Raw genomic sequence first — 20,657 nt, forward strand, 5'->3', positions numbered from 1 at the left:
AAGAAAAAGAAAAAGAAAAAGTAACCAATGAGAGAGAGAGGGGGTCAAAGGGGGTGAGGGGAAAAGGGGGGATGAATCATTGTTGTAAAATAAAATAAAATTTCCGACCTGTGAAAATCTGAAGTGGCAACTCGTAAAAGGAATAAAAATAAGTAACAGAAACAACAAAAGTCAACAAGAATGGAGAGCACTTAAACAATGCTTGCTCATAGACTGAAAATAGAATGACACATGATGTCAGTTTTAACATTGAAAGTGGAATGAATAATTGCATAATTTCTGGGCTTAGACACCCCTTACATTACAACACGAAGAATTTTACATGATGATATGAAAGCGTTGAGATACATTCTTTTAACTTAGTCATAAGTCTCCATTTCCAATAAAAGCATGCTTAAGAAACATACAAACCAAATCCAAGAAAAGCAGGCTGATTGAAGGGATGGTATGAAAAATAGGCAGTGATCTGCCATCTTGATTCCCATTTAACCAAGAAAAGAAAGATGTTTCAATCCTAGACTTATTTTTTTTCTACTCTTATTATTTTAGAAACAGTTAACAGTGGTGAGAAATTTCTTTATATTTCAAAATAAATGTACATATCATACATATCATACACATCATACCTATTTCTTTAAAGCCCGTGAAAGCTAAGCACAGAGCCATCATTGATCTTTTTATGCAAAATTTTTACATGAGAATGCGGGTATCTTCACTTTATGAGTGCCAATCCAATAGCAGTGACTATAAGAGTGGAGGGAAATCCAAATTTAAGATGGTTCCAGAAAGATAAATTGTATCCGAAGAGTGGAGCTCGACGAGCCTGCTCACACACTATCAAATTGGCAGCCGATCCCAATAGAGAGAGGTTCCCTGCTACAGTGCTGACCCAAGCTAACATAAGCCATGCTTTCTTCTCGTTTGCTGGAGATATTGCAGCTGCCGATGCTGCCACCCGTCCTCCAAGCAATAGAACTGATGACATTATAAACATATTACTCTACAGGCCAATAAAAAAATCATTGCATATAGATGGTCTAAAAATTAATCTAATATGAGTAGTATTAGCAGGAATACCTCTATTTTAACCATTGTATTATAGATTTACTTTTGCAAATATTAAATTTTAATTTTAAAAAGATTATCAAACCAGGTGACAAACTATTATGAGGAAGAAAGTTTATGACTACCCTTAAAACAACTATGATAATGTCAAACCAAAAACGGCACAAATGTAAAAATATTCAATAAAACAATACACCAAAAATCAAACAAAACTCATTAACTATTGATTTATTAAATCAACTGCAACTGGTGCTTCTTATATCATCTTAAATACTAAAATTATTCCTAAATATTGCCAGTTTATCTTCTGCAGGGATTCAAATGGACATAATCAATTTCTAAGCGCCAAGATTCGCTTTTTCCTCGTCACTCAATTGAGTATCATCACTAATCAGAACATTGTAGGTGCACACAGACAAACATAGACATGGACTAGGAAAGGCTTATAGGCTTTCTGCCTTGCAGTGGTGTTAAACCAGTAAGACCTTCAAACTGGATATATTCCCTTTGACAAAATGAGAAATGACTACAAACTGACATGTTAAAGGGGGAAGTCACAGCAACCAAAATGATCTCCGAGAAACAATGTATATAATTTAAACATCAATAAGGAAAGCAAATTTTTCAGCACAACCGATAACTAATCATAATAATTCCATTGCAGTACTTTACGGCTCACACGGTTTATTCCAAAATTCTTTTCAAGCCATAGAATGAGCAGCTCCCAAATTTGGTCTTTAGCATGTGAAGAAATTCTAATCAAGAAGACTTGGCCATGTGTTGAGGTGTTAATCTATTTGCATTTTGAAAAAAGTTGCTTCTGTAGAACAATGTTGTAAAGCCTTCAACTTTATACTAGTCACCCATGAGTTTTCAAATATTCTCATAGAATTTCCATTTAAAGAAGTTCCTTCTTTTGTGACTTGGTTAAAGTTATCTATTTGTTCGAGGTACACCAGCCATAGCTAGTTCAATTCAAGCCTCAGCCATTGCTTTTTACAGAGGGAAATTGGAACTTTATGAACATACATGCACATCACTATTGAACCAGGTCTAGTATTCTTTTAATTGCTTGCAAGTACTTCATGCAAAAAACAATAATTACAAGTCAATGTCATAAAGTTAAAGTTGCATCCAGTAATCTCTAAGGAAAATTCTTCTTTTTCTTTTATAAAATTAACCTTTAAATCAAGATTATCTAAAAGGTAATAGAAAGCAAAACAAGAAAAGTAGCACCATCATACCAGTGGGTACGTTTGAAGCAACGTTTGAGAGAACAAGTATGACAGCAGCGAGAACTGCTATCCCACCAACGTGATCAATCTGCGCATAAGGCTCCATGAAATCCCATAGAGTGCTAGGAATTCCTGTTTTGTTGAATCCATCGACTGTGATGAACATTCCACAAAAGAAGAGTAATAGTGAATACGATACCTGGATAAAGAAGGAAATAGAGTTAATAGTCCTATGGCCAGCAAGCAAAGTCAATTTGAAAATTCTATATTGTTAAGCAGAAAAAGAAGAAAACTTTGAAATTTTCATCAACACAAATAAGTTAAGATAATGCAATAGATTGTACCTTTTCCAAGGATGGTCGAGCATCCTTAAAATCAAGAACCGCAAGAGCTAGTGCAGCAGTAATTGCAGTCCATGACATATTCAGTCCCATGAGCAAGGAAATCAACATACCGATAGTAACGAGGTAAACACAAGTCTTCCATAGCTTCCTTTTCCATCTCGTAATCACACCAGCCTTTTCTTCCAAAGATGGAGTAGAGTTTGCATCTGTCAATGCATTCACAGGTGAAAACCTCTTTGATAAAACAGGTCCATCCCTTCTTCGAGAAAATCCGTCATTTGTGACCTCCTTAGACGCATTTGAATTCCTTGCAGATTCAAACTCCCCACTAGAGGCCTTGTGGATTTCATTGTCACTCGAACTTCTTCGGTTCCTAAGAGTCTCGACATGACCAGTATTCCCATTAATATTGGGAGGGCTGCGGATATTCATGGATTCCAATGTAGAGTTCCAATCTTGAGAATTTAAGGATGTAAGATGTGACAATGTAGCTGGTGAAAAACGATGGGAAACCACTGCTTCCTCAGGAACCACTTCCATAGATGCATCTTCTATATCCTTCTGAAGAGATAACAACTTCCAATACATGCATAGAAGAAATAAAGCATTCAAACAAACTCCCACGAGCATTGCAGGGAAAATTCCGACTACGAAACTTCCAAAAGAAATCTTACTCTGAACTGCGATAACCAGGTTTTGAGGGTTGCCAATTGGAGTTGCTGAAGACCCAATGTTTGCACTTGAGGCAAGGGCCAATAGGAAAGGATGAGGTGGGAGATTCTGTTGCGCCGCGATTTTCAAAACAAATTCAGTCAAAACAACACAAGAGGTATCATTAGTGAAAAGAGCACTGGAAATGGCAGAAATAAGGCAGATTCGACAAAGCAAGTCCTTGGCTCCCCAACTCTTCCAGGTGAGCAATTTACCCAAGTATTTAAACATGTCTGCTCTTTCAAGATACACACTAACAACCATTGTTCCAAAGAGAAGACCAAGGATTGGAAGATCAATGGCAGCATATGCTTGCTCTGGTGTTATAACTTGGAAAATTACCATCAGCATGGCTCCTAAGAGGGACCCTGCAGTCCTTCCAATGGGCAGGAAAGGGACTGCTGGGAAAACTGCCAATACCCAGAAGATTGCAAAAGCAATTGATCCAAGTACCACTTTCACAGTTGGAGCCATGGCCATCTTTTCAAATTATTAGTAGTAAGCCCAAAATCCTTTTTTCCCCAAAATTGAAACTCAACTTTTCAGCATATTAATAGTGGAGACTCAAAGCTGGGGTCAATGTCAAATTCTCAATACAAAAAAACAAATACCTGAAATTGAAAAAATGAACCCAACATCAAAATATGAAAAATTCAATATTCTGCAAACAGTTACACACAATCTGAGAGTCCAGAAAGTATAGTAATTGCAGACCAATGCCCAAAGACATGGCGTGCCAAAAGCAAGTCAGTCTCGTCATCATCAATGCCTCTTTCATAATTCCATTTAAGGTGGTATAAAGTATTAAGCTCAACAGCTAAAACAACCCAAAAGAACAAGACCCAAATGCAGAAAATTCTTTATACGATAAGAGAAAACTGAAAGAAGACAAATAAATAAATAAATAAAATAGAGGAAAAGCAAAGAACATAGATCACATTACCTCGAGTGGAAAAGTTGAACCTATAACTGAAAAGTTGGGCATCAATAAAAGGGTAGCTGAAGCTTTTTCAAGGTTTGCTCATGGCAATTGATTGGATCGCTTAAAATCAAAAGCCAAAGAAACTCGGAGATATTATTATATGTGAAAAAACAAAAAACTTTTCCATACACGTCACCGCCACTTGCCTTTGATCATCCAAACCAATTATTATAGAAAAATGTTTGGTGGCCACAATTTATGTGGCTTAAATGATCCGAAACTGTTAAAACGATGTTGTTTTGATTTGTTTTGCACCTAAAATGACGTCATTTTGACAGTTTCGAATCATTCAAGCCACAAAATTTGTGACTACCTAGCATTGTTGTATGTATAAAACCTGGATTCAAAAATTTTGGAAAATGCCTTCTCCTATGAACATTTTCTTCCAATTTTACCTTGAAAACAAAATGTATAATTTAGATTGAAGTAAATGGGACGTGAGTTATTTTACAAAATATACTTTTTAAAGTAATTTTTTTAAAATGGAGTTTCCTCACGCATAAATTGAATTGGAAGGCGTTGTTTGGACATGTATAACTCATTTACGAGTCTCATTTTGATTATTTAAATCATTTGTTATGTAATTTTTTGTATATATATGATTTATAAGAAAAAAAATTAGATTAATTTATTAATTGTAACCTATTCAATTTATCTCATTTATATAAATAAAAAAAATAAATGAAAAATATATTTTTAAAAATAAATCATCTATTTATTTATTATTTTTTTTATCGCAAACGAAATAATTTAAACGAAAACGATATACAAGTCCATTTTCTAGGGGATAAGCTCCCCTCCATACTTTCATCTCTCCATACTTCTCACTACCCCTCTTGTGAGCCCCAATTCAGATCCGTACCGATGATCTGAACCATTTATCTCGTAAGTTTCACAATAAAAGTCATCTATACAAGAAATATATATATATATATATATATATATATCAAAAAATCATAAGCTTAAGAAAAAAATAGCATTTTGTTTTATCAAATAAACGACAAATGTGATTGTAAACTTAAACCATCCATTTTATAAAACAACATTGATAGAGACTCCCTCCAATCACCACTCCCACCACCCCCCACACACACGTGGTGGGTAGTGATTGGAGGAGAAGGAAAAAAAAAAGAAAAAAAAGAAAAAAAACTGGCCAATGAGAGGGTAAGGGGGTCAAAGGGGGTGGGAGGGAAAGGGGGTTTGAAACATTTTTCTTTATAAAATAAATTGTTTTTGTTCCTATGTTTATAATTTTTCAATAAATCTCTTTTTTTACATGAATGGCCTTTATTACTAAACTTACGAGATAGACAATTTGATCATCGATGAGGGGTCCAAATTAGGACCCACAAAAAAGTATGGAGAGATGAAGGTATGAAAGGGAGCCTATCCAATTTTCTAAACCCAATGACATGTAAGTAATATGATTGCCTAATAATTAGAAAAAATATGAGAGAATGTTGCCTTAGATATTAATTTGATTGTCACATCATAAAGTTTGAAAAATGAATCTAATTTTTAACGGTAGCGATTGGTAGCTCGAGAGTTTCGGCTCGAAATTGGCTCGAAAAAGTGAGAGAGAAGGAGGAGGAGGGAGAGGGAGAGGCTGGAGGAGGGCGGAGGAGGAGGAGAAGGAGGGACTGGAGGGGGCCAACATATCGGGGTGGAGGCGGAGGCGGGGGGCGAAGGCGGAGGAGGGGCGGAGGCACGGAGGCTGCGACGACTATCGGCCGATGCGAGGCTACGACGATCGGGCAGAGGCGACGGCGGAGGGCTGCGATGGACGACCTGCCTACTCTCTCTCTCTCTCTCTCTCTCTCTCTTTCTCTCTTTCTCTATCTCCCTCTCCCTCTCCTCTCCCTCTGGTTTCAGACCAGCACGACGAAGAAGAAGAAGAAGAAAAAAAAAAAAAAAAAGAGCCCATTTTGGGCTGTCGAGCCGTGAGAGGCATTATACTTTCGAGCTACCACGCATTTTCCAATTTTTAAACTTGTATAACTAAGTTAAATAAGTTACCATTATTGAATTGACTATATTTCATACGTAAATGATATACACAAAATATATTATAAAATTAATAATTTAAATTATCAAAATAAAATCCAACCCGTCAATACCCTCAAATTCAAATTTTGGACAAATGACAAACCAAATACTTTGTGACACAGATGTGAAGATTGGGAAGGATGTTTTGAGTGCTTCCAGTCCAGTACAGGTTTGTGGTGCAAATTGATGGGAAAGTCGGTGTCAGATGGTCCTGGAAGCAGCCAAAGACGTACACCAATTGGCTCTCCATACATTAATCTTAAGCATGATTATTGGTTGGCACGGGCGGTGGCTTAATAGAGAATGCATTTACTTATATTTTATTTTATTTTTTTTTTTATTTTTAATTGCGTGTCGGTTTCATTATAATATTGCTTTTTCGTCATGAAGCACGTGAGATTTTTATTATAATTTTGTTAGTCAACCAAAATTTTATTTTAATTGCCTGTCGATTTTATTATAATTTTGCTTCTCCCTCATGAAGCACGTAAGATTTTTATTATAATTTTGTAAGTCAACCAAATTTTTATTTACTACTACCTAACACAAACAATAAAAATTCTTAAGTAATTGTTTGCATTGCATCTACCGGTAAACTTCATTTCACTCATTTTTCAAGTAGGTTAGATATATACATTAAATTTAAAATTTTGAAAAAAAATTACATATAAGTGAAAGATAATTTTTTTTTTTTCAAAAAAAAAAAATAAATATTAATAATTAAAATCATAAATTTTTTATATTTTTTTATAAATATTTTTTGTCACCCACTCTGATGTGTAATTTTCTCAAAAATAAAATCAAAATTAACAAGTGTACTTTCCTAATTCAACAGTCACTAAATATTGCTTTAGTTTCTTTACGTAAAAATGTTATAATTTGTCATATTAAATTATCAATTGTATTAGCAAAAACCTTCCATAGAGTATCCATGACCTAAAGAAAAGAAAAGAAAATTGAGATGTGTCTTGTACATAATATCTCAACTACTCAAGAGCTCCAAAAAAAAATCCTTGCATGCTTCACACGCCCTACTCAAACAACAATATAGACACCCCTTTTTAACTAAACCTTAGATTTTAGACGGTTAAAAGTTTTTCGATGATGAAATGGTAAATACTTTTCCCTAGAGATTCTTGAGATTGTTATGAGCGGTTGTATCACTCCATTTTAAGCCAGAACTATCTTTTTGCAAAAATAATTATTTTACTCATGAATTCATTTTTATCCAAAACCTAACTCTTTAGTCCCACTTAGAAGAGAGGAGATGGGAAGGTTAGGTTGAACCTAAATGGATGATATTTTCAAAAGCATGGATCAATTTTACTTAAAAACGTTGACTGAGAGTTAATCAGGCATACTTAGACAGCATGTAGGCCCAAAAGTATGGAAATTCACACCATTGTGAGTATTGGACATGTGTCCCCAAATAGGCACGTGTGCTTACACATGCGTGGTGCGCCCCCACATGGGTTATGCAGCCACACATTCCTCGTGCGCCTGCACTTTCTCTCGACACCTAGAATTGTATTTTGATTGGGATTGTTGTTGCGTTTTGGATAGGAGGCGCAAGGAGAAAGCAATGGGGCAACCCTAGCTAACCCTTGTTTGGCATCCAAGCTCGTCATTGCCTATTGCATGTTTTTGCTTTTTTTGCATGTGTTAGTTAGATGTATACTTGCTGCATGTTTAGGTTAGTTCAATCATGATATAAGCATGTATATAGCCTGGTTTGATCATTGTATAGTATCCACATGTTTAGTTTCATGTGTTAGTTTCTTTGTATGCATAAAATCATGTTAATAACTCTTAATCGGGCTTAGGTTTGCCTTATGTGTGTTTAGTTGCATGTGTAGGATCATATGCATCATTTAAATCATATTTTGCATGTTGGTCATTTTGCAGTGGAATCCAAGTAAGTCTCCCTCCTTTCATAGCATGTATTGTTTTTTAAATAATGTAAGTTATGTGCTTTTTAGTGATCAATTAAGTATCTCGGATTCTTTTTTTTTTTTTAATGAATATTGCCCAGTTTGGATTGTATTTGTGACCATATGATTTGAAATTTTTCTTTTTGTAAGAAAATCACGGTTTTATGGAAAATTTGTTTCAGTGATATTTATTTATTCAATCACCTAGTTATAAGGTAACTAATTGGAATTATTTAATTATTTACTCTCATAAAATAAAAGATTATTAGAGGTCAATTACTTGATTGGCGAGAGGGGTGCATTAGTTAATGACCTTCACTTTTGTATCTAAGTTCCTGAACTAAGATGTTTGGTTATGATGGATTAGTGCATGTACTTAGTTTTCATTGTTAAAGGTTTTTTAATTTCCTATAAAAATTAAGTGGTGACTCATGTGTTATGAGTGAGTTGGTACAACATAATGTCAAAATGTGCCTAATTCACCCTTAAAGATACGATGTCCACAAGCACTTTCTCATGTGCTTCCAGGCATATTAGACACTGTGCCACTCGCTACTTGTGCTTGTAATCACATCTCCAGTTGCATTTCGTGATTTGTTTCCAAACTCAAATTGATATTTGTTTCCAAACTCAAAACGTGGTGGTGTAGTTGGTAACCTTGGTCCTAAGAAAGGTAATGTGCGGAAGCGCCATCGACACAAGCGTGCTGGAAACAAAAACAAAACCAAAGTCAAGTTCTACAAATGCGGAAAGCGGAGGTAGCTTTGCTTGGGAATGCCTTGATGCAAAGACGGTAGACGTTTTACTTAACTCTTTGAATACTTGTTTTTGTTCAGATATATGTGTTGCTAATTCTCTCAATGGTTGGATTGTGGGCTTATGAGCAACCTGCCACATAGCCAACAAAAGAGTTTGGTTTGTGGATTACAGAAAGATACATGTGGGCAAACAACACGTTATTTTAGGTAATGGAACTCAAGAGGATGCTCTTGGAGTTGGTTCTTATCAGCTCAAGACACGTCTGGGGCGCACTTTACTCCTTTATAATGTGCTTTATGCACCTAGTGTCTAATGTAATCTTTTATTAGTTATTGTTTTACGAGGATTTGTTTTTAGTTTTTCATTTTGGTGATAGTCAGTTGGATTTCTATTTTTGATAAAGTCTTGTAAGGACATGATTTTCTTTCCAATGGTTCCTTTATGCTAGATTTGGATTTTTCCTCATATTCTTATGTGTTTTGTGATACTGATTCATTAAATTCTATTAAATGGCATGATAGACATGGTCACATAGGAAAAGAGAGAATGACTACACTAGCTAAAGAAGGCCTGTTGAGGCATCTTACTAATGTAAGTATTCCTACATGCGAGCCTTGTTTGGTAGGAAAAGCCTGTAGGAAGCCTTTTGGAAAGGCACCTAGGGCTTTATATCCTCTAAAGTTAGTCCGATTTGACATTTGTAGATCTATGAATGTAAAGGCACGCAATGGCACTTCTTATTTCCTCACATTTATGATGACTATTCACGATTTAATTATGTATATTTGATCTCACATTACTTTAAGGCATTGGATTGCTTCAAGTGCTTTGTTGCACTAGTTAAGAATCAAATAGATAGGAAGTTGAAAATCTTTCAAGCAGATCAAAGGCGTAAGTATTTATCTCATCAGTTCTAGGGACTATGTGAAGAAAATGAGATAGGTAGGCAGTTAATGATTCTAGATACTCTTCAACAAAATGGTGTAGCAGAGAGGCAGAATCGTAATTTGCTTGAAATGGTCAAATCAATGATGGCATAAGTCAACCTGACTATATCCTTTTGGGGGGGGGGGGGATGCTCTTTTGACTACTGCATACATCCTTAACCGTATGCCTTCAAAGTCAGTTCCAACAACTCCATATGAATTATGAAAAGGAGCAAAACATGATTTTGAGCATTTGCGGCCATGGGGTTGTATGGGTTTTTTCACAGTACTTCTCATAATCATGGGAAGTTAGGCCATAGAGAAAATAAACAAATGTTTGTTAGATACTCAAAATACTCAAAGGGTTATATAGTGTATGGTGAACATCCTAATAGTGGAATGACTGAGAGTGAGTCGTGAGATGTCAATTTCATTGAGAGTGAATTTTCTAATATTAGTGAAGTAGAGAAAGATAGTATTTGAGTTGTAGAATTCTGAAGAAGTCACACTATCTTTTGGTGAGTGTGAAGAATTAGAGACTCATCTTAAAATTGCCAAAGATAGCGGGAGTGATTTGTTTTCTAGTGGGAGTGTTTCACTAGAAAATGACTCATTAGGATCCCAGTTATGTAGAAGTGAACATGGAATCATTTCTCGCCGTCATTGTGAGATTAGGGGAGAATCTTTCATGTGTACTCCGTTGGATCTTGATGACCTTACTTCCTATAAGGAAGTATTAGTTTCACCTAATGTTAATGAGTGGATGGATGAAATGAGTTCCATGACTCAGAACCACGTTTGGGAGTTGGTTGACCTTCCACTTGGGCATAAGACCATTGGCAACAAGTGGGTCTTAAAAAAAATATAAATAAATAAAAATTAAGCACAAGGCTGATGGGTCAATCGACAAGTAGAAACCCGTCACATGGCTAAGGGATATACCTAAAGAGAGGGTATAGATTATGATAAGACATTCTCCTTGGTAGTGAGATTTGCCTCTATGTGCCTAATTCTAGATATTGTCACGCATTTGGATTTGAAATTTTTCCAAATGAATGTTATGACTGCATTTCTCAACAGTGAACTAGACGAGGAGATTTATTTGGATCAACCAATAGGCTTTGAAGTTAATGGACAACAGCGCAAAGTATGCCGTCTCAAATGTTCCATTTATGACCTAAAACAATTGTCTAGACAATGGTATTTTAGATTCCATAAAGCCATCATTTTGACTGGGATTGAGATGACAAATGATCAAAAAAGAGTTTCCTTATCCTATCGCTGTGTGTTGACGACATTTCGTTAACCGAAAATGACATGGAGATGATTTTTGCCACTCAGGAGTAGCTCCTCTACTTTTGAAATGAAGGACATGGGAAAGGAAAATTATATGCTTGGAGTTAAGATTTTGAGAGATTTCTCTAAGAGACTTCTTGGTTTGCCTTCAAGGACTTGCATTAAGAGGATCTTAGAACGGTTTTGTATGCACTATTCCAAACCCATTGACACTCCAATTGAGAAAGGATATACACTAGGCATTGAGTATTGCCCTAAGACAGATGAGGAAAAGAAACACATGGAAAAAGTTTCCTATGCGGGTGCAGTTGGTAGTCTGATATACGCTGTGATGTGTACTCGACCGGACATAAGCGTTGTAGTGGTTATGGTCAACCGTTACTAGTGTAACATAAGACTTGTTCACTAGCAAGCGGTGATGAGGATTTCTTGCTATCTTTGTCCACGATGGAGTCAGAGGATGTTACTTATTCAGTAGCTGTACAGGAGCCTGTTTGGTTGAGAAGATTCTTACAGCCCCTTAGGATCACAACTCTTGCAGATGAAGCCATTATGATCTATACTGATTATATGGAAGCTTTAACATATTCTACAGAACCAAAATATCATGGTAGAACTAAACACATTGACATTTGAGATGTGATTGCACGAGGGAAGGTAGTCCTACAACATATCTCCATTAGCAAGATTGTAGCTGATCCACTTACTAGAACCACCACTACATGTTAGGAGTTTAGGACTTCATATGATTTTATATATTTTGGATACCTCATTGACTTTGATGGATATTTTATTATGAGTATCTTATGCATAATTATTTATTCATGTGGTTTTATGGCGTAATTGATACTATTAGCACACATTGTATATGTTGTCACTAGGCCTAGATCTGCCTTCTCACACTGGTGATAACCCTAGTGCTTGTAGAGCAAGCAGAATAAGACATTAATTATCTTGGCACTTAGAGAGCGAGGGAGGTAAATGTTTTGTAACTTGAGAAGTAAACAAAATTAATTTATTATTAGATGACGCCTTAGCATTGGCTAATATAAGACTTTAAAATGTCGAACATGAAGTTATTCACAATTTCATGAAGCCTCAATATAGCCAAATGTGAGGTCTTAAATAGGCGCTTGATAAGTGAATATGCTAAGAAACTCAGTTTAGGCGCTTGTATAGCCACTAGACTAAGATTTGTATGGTGTTAGAAAATGATAAACCTAATTTAGTGGGAGCTCTGTCGTAGCATACATGTCATACATTATAAGCTACTGTCGACCACTTAAGGGAGTGGCTAGATAGATCCCTTCTCTAGCACTCTGTGAGCCTTGTTAGACCAATAATAGGCCTACTCTATGCCCTCAAATCTAGAACTACGTCATGATTAGCACGTCATCCAAGGATCATGATAAATATGACCTAGAGGACTACGTCTAGGAAAGCAGTTATGTTTCACTAAAATGATATGAGTGGCAAGGGAAAATCGTTGGAAATTATACCCTTGTATTGTACCTCATTGTTTGAACGATTGTGTCAAATTTGAGATCATGATATAATCATGAGTACAAATACAGTGTTGAGTTCAAGCATGTTTATGAGTTATGACACGCGAAGGGTTTTAAATGTTTGATCTGGTGTGATCCAATAAATTTGGAGTGTAGACGAGATATTTCAAGTGATATGTGTAGACACCCTATTTTTGACCGACCTTAAGACTCAGACGTCATCAATTGAGCGCTTGGTGATAGTGCATGTTGTGCTCGTTTAGGGTTTCCGGAGTTTTGGCTGAGAGCCTTGCCTCCGGGCCTCTAAACTCTTTGTGCTTTGGCTCGGTTTCTGGACCAAGCCTTCTTTCTCTTCCCTGGAGGGAGGGAGAGGTCTGGTAGACCATCCTTTTGTGGTCGTAGACCACTTTTCTCATTTGGAGGCTAGTTTCTGGTTTTCGGAGCCTTCGGTCACGCGCCTTGACTCGAGACCGCATAACGTTCTCCGTTTGGTGTGGTTTTTGAACCACACCTTGTTGCCTCTACCTAGACGGACACTGTGGTCTGGGAGACCACTTTTGTGGTCGTAAACCACTTTTGGTCACGTAGACTAGTTTTCGAGGCTTTCGGCTCCCGAACTTTCGTCTTGCATCCTTTTTAGTTTGTTTTCGGTACAAACCTTATTTTCCTTGTTTGGAAGGTGCTACAAGGGTGGGAGACCAGTTCTTTCCCTTGGAGACCACTTTCCTTCCTGCCAGCCAGTTTTTTGGTTGGCTAACTGGTCTCCTTGGTCTTTGGGCCACCTTTTTTGGTCAGCCACCACACCACTGCATTGTTGTCATGCTTTAGACTCTCTCCCACCATGGCTGACCAGTTTTCATCTTGGGAGACCACTTGTGATGGTCGACAGACCACTTCAAGTAGCTAGCCAACCACTTCAAGTGGTTGGCTACTTTTTGTCACCTTTTTGGAGATATTTTCATCCAGCTGGCACAGTTGGAAAGCACCAGAACCATTCTCCATACACGTGTATGGAGGGATGGCCTTGGACCCAAAGCTTGTCCAACAAGCTTGAGCATTGGTTCTCTATAAAAGAGAACCTCCTCCTCCTTCTAGGTTCAGATTTTGGGCATTGAGCTATACATATACACATTTGTATCTATCTTGCACCTTTGCTTCATTTTTGTGCCTTAAAGTGTAATTTCTTCATACTTTAACACACAAACACAAACTCAAACACCATACTCTTGGAGCTGAGGTCCCTTGAAGTTGTTTTTGAAGTTTTTGGACTGGTTTTGGTTCAAAAAGTGTGTTGGAGTTGCAGCCTTGAAGGTGTTCGTCACGGGTGAGTTTCTAACCCTTAAAATCCTTGTTTTGCTTAAGCTTTTAGCCCTACTTGCATGCTGATTTAAGCTTAACTTCCTACTGTAAAAAGTTCTGTTTTTCAGTCCTTAAAATATTTTTTTAAGGTCACTTTTTTGTTAGGGGTGGTCTACCCCTTCTTAGGCCTTGTTTTGAGTCATCCCTTTTGGCTCTTGTTGTAGCCTTTGCATGACCTTTCTACCACTGAAATTCAGAGGATTTTCAGTGGTGGAAAGGTAGTTTTGGGGTCCCAAATAGGAGAGGGTCATCCCCTCTTCTTGTGTTTTGAATGCTTGCTTTGAATGCCTCATGTTTGAGCATGTTTATTAAGCTTGTGTTGGCTTGTTCTTAGCATGTATCTGGGGTTATTTTGGGATGGCATGCCACTGTTTTTGGTTGCCTTGATCACCTCATGCATGCTTAATACACTTGTAGTGTAAATTTCATAAACTAGCCTTGTATGCTTCATGAAGTAGCATGTCATTCTAGCTTATGTTGACTCCATTTCAGTACGTTTTTGGTGTTGTTTTAGCATGCCATGACTCTGTTTTGGGTGGGTTTGATGGCCCCTTGCATGCTCCATGCACTTGTAGTACAATTCCATGAAGTAGCCTCATATGTACCATGCTTTCGACTACCATTCTAGCATATTTTTGGCTTAACTCTAAGAAGTTTTTGTCCATGTTTTAGCATGCTCTAGCTCTGATTTGTGTTGTTTTGGTCATGCATGCCATGCTTTGTATAGCTATAATGCATTCTAGCTTGTTAGCTTTGTGTACCAAGTCCACTAGCATGCATTGGTTTGCCTATTTGAATGATTTGGCATCATTTGAAATGTGATTTCAGTCCATATAGTATGGTCATACACTCTCATCTTTCACTTATTCAATGCGTTGGAGGGTTGGTCCTTTATGCCTTTAACATGAATCATTGCGTATGCCTTCATGCCTAAGCTTGCGAGCTATCATTGCAATATGTTTTTGGGATTATTTTGCCATGAACCCTAATGTTTTTTTGGCGAAGCCATCCCATGCTTGGTCTTGGTAGGTGTAGTGTAATCCTCCCATATTGCCCTTGCATAATCCATGTTTTGGCCCTTCATGTTAGCTTGTTTTGGCTTTCTTCTATACATGTTTTAGTATCATTTTGACATGCTCTAGGACTATTTTAGGTTGCCTTGACCATATGCTTCATGTTTTACATAGCTATAGTGTAAATGTCTATGCTAGTTTCAAGCTTTGAGCACTATAGCATGCTTCATTTGTGTTGTTTGAATGGTTTGGCATCATTTCATACCTTATTTCAGAGCTTATGGTGTTGTTACACTTCCACATTTGTCACTCCTTGAGCACTCTTGAGAATTGTGTTCTTAGGCCTAGTTGATAGGTCAATGCATTTGCATGCTTTGTTTTGCATTTCATGCCTTTATTTTAGCATTATGGCCACTGTTTTGGGCATGGCTGAGGTCTGTCCATTTTGGTTTAAGTCCATTGAACATGTTTGATTGCATGTTGTTTGCATGCTTATATTACATTGCATTGTGTATGCCATGTTCATCGCATTGTGTATGCCATATGTTTTGCATTGTGTATGCTTAGGTTGCATCGCGTTGTGTATACCATGTTGTCCATTGCATTGAGTATGCCATGTTCTTAGCATTTAGCATTGTGTATGCCATGTTGTCTACATGCTTAGGTCACATTGCATTATGTATGTTATGTTATTCTTTGCATTGTGTATGCCATGTTATTTGCTTGCATTTGTTTGGATTAAGTGTTAATCCGAGCACGAGAAACCAGAGATGTTTCATACTTGAAGCGATGAAACGTGCCTTAATTCTCGGTCGCTGACGCTCTTGATCATACATGATAGAGTTCTAGGCTTTATGTGTTTATGTGTGCATTCATTTCATATTGAATTGTGCAACTTCGCCTCTCGGCCATCATGCATCGAGATGCGCGATTGGTTGCCTGAGGGTTGAGAACCGCACTCCCTTGAGCTTATGAAATGATAGGGAGGGTGGTTGTGCACACATATCTTGCAAATACATTGCCATGCCCTTTCTTGCTCTCTGTTGCAGCAAATTGGAGAAGTGCAGCAAAAAACTGGTCGGCCAGCCAGAAAAACTAGCTGGTTGACCATTTTTTCTAGTCTGTAACAACAAAAAGTGGTTGGCCAGTGGTTGGAAGCACTCCTAGGTGGTTGGCCATCCTCCCACAAGTCCCCAAGGTGAGTTGGAAGCTTTCTGGAGCTTGGTGCAAAGTTCTGAGGACAGTTGCAAACAGAGGCAAGTTGGGGCATCGCGACGGATTTTCGAACGAGGTGACCGGGCATGTATACACTCTTCTCCCTCTGAGGCTCCTGATTTATCGCTTTACTTAGCTAATTTGCTTAGCTAGTTTTTTCTTTGGCCTTGTACTTAATTAGCTAATGTGCTTAGCTATTCAATTTATGTTGTAATAATTAGTTGTAGCTAGTTATTCAATTTTGTGATACAATAATTAGTTTAATTAGCTTAGATTAGCTAGTTTAGCTTCTTATTCAAACCCTCCGTCAAGAGGGCCAACTATTGTAATAAGCGTGCGTGTGTGTGATGCATGTCTTCCAACTCCCATTTCTTTCATCCTTTTACTTAATCGTTTACGATGGTTAGTTTTAGGGCATATTTCAATTAGCATACTTATGCTTTGCATGCGTGCATCCATCCATCTGTTTGCATGCACCGGGCTCGGCGCATCATACTAACTGCATTGTATTTCAATTCCTATTTGAATACATGTACCAAGTTGCATTTCATATGCCATCTTAGAATAGCCGAGCCTATTTTAATTGCATTCTCGCATGTGTTGCATTAGCCATCTTAACATGAACTAGGATCATGTATGATTTCTAACTAGTTCTTTGTTTTGGCTTGGAGTACACTGTGAGTATTTACGCTTTAGCATACTGCATGAGATGTTAATGTTGCCATGAAAGCATGCTTGCCATGAGGCTAACTGCTTAATTGATTAACTGTCTGAATGCCTGTGGGTGGAGGTTGGATTGCTTGAAGTGGAACAATTCATTGAAATCTGCGATTTAGCTTACTTGCGAGTAGCAACTCTAATCATTTTCACAAATGAACATGCAATGTTTTGTTCCAACTTAGGCGATCTAGTCTATACTTATATGCTGTGCGCATCACATAGTAAGATTAGCTAATTAACCGGAATAAGAACACACGTGTTTTCAAAAACAAAATATCACACTTAGTAAAGGCCGATCTTTTGATCGGGCGAGCGGAGGTGCTCATTACATGACTTTCCCCTCTCGTACCCAAGTTCCCGAGCTGAGGCAACTTTGGTGATGACGGATGCTTGGCCTTCAGCACGAGTCAGGGTTTCCTAAATTCCCACAAAATAAAATATTTAGGTGGCAACTCTGTATCTGGCAAAGCAGTCAATATTTGGCACTTCTTTATTAAAAATCAGTTTTCCAAAACGATTTGTCGGATTTGGACTCTTTGGTGATTTATCGGTCTCACATTGCACTTTGTGAGATTATATTCAGAACCGTGACATTGAGTCCGAACTTGTAGTAGCCTACAATATGCTATGTTATGGTGGCTTAATATAGCACTCTTACCTATATACATGAGAAACCCTAAAAAATTAAGAACATCAATGAATATATTAACAAATAAATACACCATTTCTCTAAGGTTACAAGAGTAGAAAACATTACTAATGAGTCCAATAACCAAGTAAGATCCCAAGAAGGTTGGAGTGGTCAATATAGTTTCCCTTCAAAATCCAATCACCTTAGATAACAAAGCTATGCTTTTGACAGATCTTAACAATGTATTATCACAAGAACAACATGAGTCGACGAGAAAATAAGGAATGTTTAATATAAAAAGTATGTTTAGATATATAATAATTACAAAATCATGTCTTAAATACAATAAGGGATTTATCACTTACAATCTCAAAACACGTTTACAAATTTAATTTCTAATTCTCCTAGGATAGCCGTGCATCCTCAAATCCTTTGGCTTTGCCTTTGACCAGTCTAATAGTCTTCAATACCTGGCATGAAAAGCGATGAGCTTTGAATACCCAGTAAACACACACAAACCCTATCATTTTTTCCCAGTCCAATACACCATCACAATTATAACAAAAAAGTAATGAATCATGATATTGAATTCAATAACAAAGGATTATGGGGTTAGATGCTAGTAATCTAGAAATCCCCCAAAGAGATTTCATGCTTCCAATCGCAAGAATTGGACACCGGACTATTCAGAACTCCTCCTTTTGCTACTTTGCATGCTTTACCACAAATGCCTGCAATGATTATTTACCGCGCAACCCCATCGGTTGACCTCAAAAGGGGCGGCCAAATGAAAAAGGTTTCATCATCCTAAACCCAACCTTAGCCCTCCAAAAAAAGGTTTTATCCTCCTGAATGTCTCATCTAGACCCAACCTTATCTGACCAAATTAAACCACCGCAAAGAGTTCGAATACGTCCGTTTCATTGTAGGGTTAACGCGATAACCGCTTACACAAGACTTAACCTTCAATTAGGGATCACGTCCCATCAATCTATACTTAACACATTATCATCTCTTTATTTTTCAAGTGATTAAAAACCCAATACCACCCTACACTACAACAAAAGTAGTCTTTAGTGACGAAAACTAATGACGAAAATAAATTTTGTCACAAAATACGTATCTTTTAATGACGAAAATAATATTTCGTCTCCAAATGTACCATTTTTAGAGACAAAAATAAAATTTTGTCACCAATCTAAATACATAATAAAAAAATTAGGTGACGAAATTATTTTTCGTCATTATTTATATTTTTTTGTCACCGAAGATTTTCCCGCTATTTTTTCGGAGGGTATCAAAATTTTGAGACTTTTGGTGACGAAACAATTGGTCACCAATTATAAAATTATTAATGACGAATATATTTTTGTCACCAATAATTTTTAATATTTTAATATCATTTAGTGACAAAACTATTTTTGTGGCCAATATTTTTATCTTTGGTGAAGAAATAATTTTGTCACCAATAAATGATTTATTGCTAACTATTTTAGAGGGAAATGAAAATATATTGGCACCTATGGAAGTAGGTCTGTTCTTCTTTTTTTTTTAAAAAAAAAAAAATGCTTGGTTATACACAGAGACCTTACACACACACATACACACACACACAATAATTTCTCCATCAAACCTAATTTCACACACACACACACCTTATACTCATTCACGGGACTGAGTTTCCTCACCGCCACTGCTAACATTTCATCGATTCACACACATCGCCGGTGTGCCGATCGGCTCACCGCCGACAGCCTTTCACTACAAAACTGATCTAATCACATAGCTATCGATATCCGATCAACGTGATATTTTATAGGTATATATTACTCGACGAATTCTACAAATTAAACGGTTCAAAATATCAAAACGGGATCCGTGGTAGGCCCCCACGAGCCCAACAATACACTTCAGTCCTAAAGTCTTATCCTATTTTTTTCGTTTTTGTTAATTTGCGACGACCTTTCAAACCGTTGCAAAAAATTAATCTGCTAATATTCCACCAATACTACAATAATACATATTGGTCACACCTAAAATTTAAAACCATCCCACTTTTAATTCAATGTGTGATTAAAAAAAAAATGTGTGAATATGAAGTAACTTATTTATTTATTTCAGCCGCCCACACCCCCACAAAGAAACAAATCATTTTTTATTTTATTTTTGAGATTCCAAACATATCTCTCAATCCTCTGTCCCTCTCTCTCTCTCTCTCTCTCTCTCTCTCTCTCTCTTCAAGCCCTAACCCTAGTCTTCTGCATATCCTTGATCGCCCGGCACCCGTTGGACCAGCCGAGAGTGACCAGCGGCAGCGATCGGCGAGCGGCAGCAATGGCAGCAATCGGCGAGCAATAGCGGTGACTGAGGTATTTTCTTCTCTTCTATTTTCTGCTTATCTTATCTTCTTCTATTCTTCTACTATTTTGCTAATTCGATTTTTGTTGAAATCGACCCTTGATTTTCGATTTTTGTTGAAACTAGCCCTTGATTTTTGTTGAAATCAACCCTTGATTTTTGCTCTCTATATATATATATATATCTCTCTCTCTGCCCCCTCTCCCCCAATTTCAAACCCTAACTATAATTTTCGATCTCTCAGATCTCAGCCCCTTCTCTGTTCTATATCACAAAGTCATTTTGATTTCATTTCGCTTATTTTGAAGTGTTTCATATGTTAAAAATGCTAAATGTTCGATGCTTTCATTTACATGTTTCTTTATCTGCATTTTGCTGAGTTTTACCTCTCTTTCTCTCTTGTTCACTCATCATATTATTTTCATTGTGGCCTTCACTTTGTGTATATAATTCAATTCAAAATATGAAACCAGGTGCCATAGTGATTGTCTCTTATGTTTTGAATGACTTACGATTGAAATTTGCACTAATTATGGCGCAGCAATTTAGTAAATTAAAGAC

The 20,657-nt window shown here is 37.0% G+C and overlaps 1 protein-coding gene across 1 annotated transcript; it reads right to left on the reverse strand.

Moving 5' to 3' along the window:
• Window positions 1-562: 562 nt before the first annotated feature.
• On the reverse strand, window positions 563-4,760 carry LOC114276586 (Divalent ion symporter). The gene is made up of 4 exons (XM_028218363.2): window positions 4,299-4,760; window positions 2,645-3,966; window positions 2,310-2,499; window positions 563-975 (listed from the first exon to the last, which is right to left on the reverse strand). The coding sequence occupies exons 2-4, from the start codon at window positions 3,833-3,835 to the stop codon at window positions 713-715; spliced, it is 1,644 nt and encodes a 547-aa protein (XP_028074164.1). The 5' UTR covers window positions 3,836-3,966; window positions 4,299-4,760; the 3' UTR covers window positions 563-712.
• Between the last annotated feature and the right edge of the window lie 15,897 nt (window positions 4,761-20,657).

This window comes from Camellia sinensis, chromosome 1 (genome assembly GCF_055761805.1).
Source record: "Camellia sinensis isolate YWXY chromosome 1, ASM5576180v1, whole genome shotgun sequence".
Taxonomy (NCBI): domain Eukaryota; kingdom Viridiplantae; phylum Streptophyta; class Magnoliopsida; order Ericales; family Theaceae; genus Camellia; species Camellia sinensis.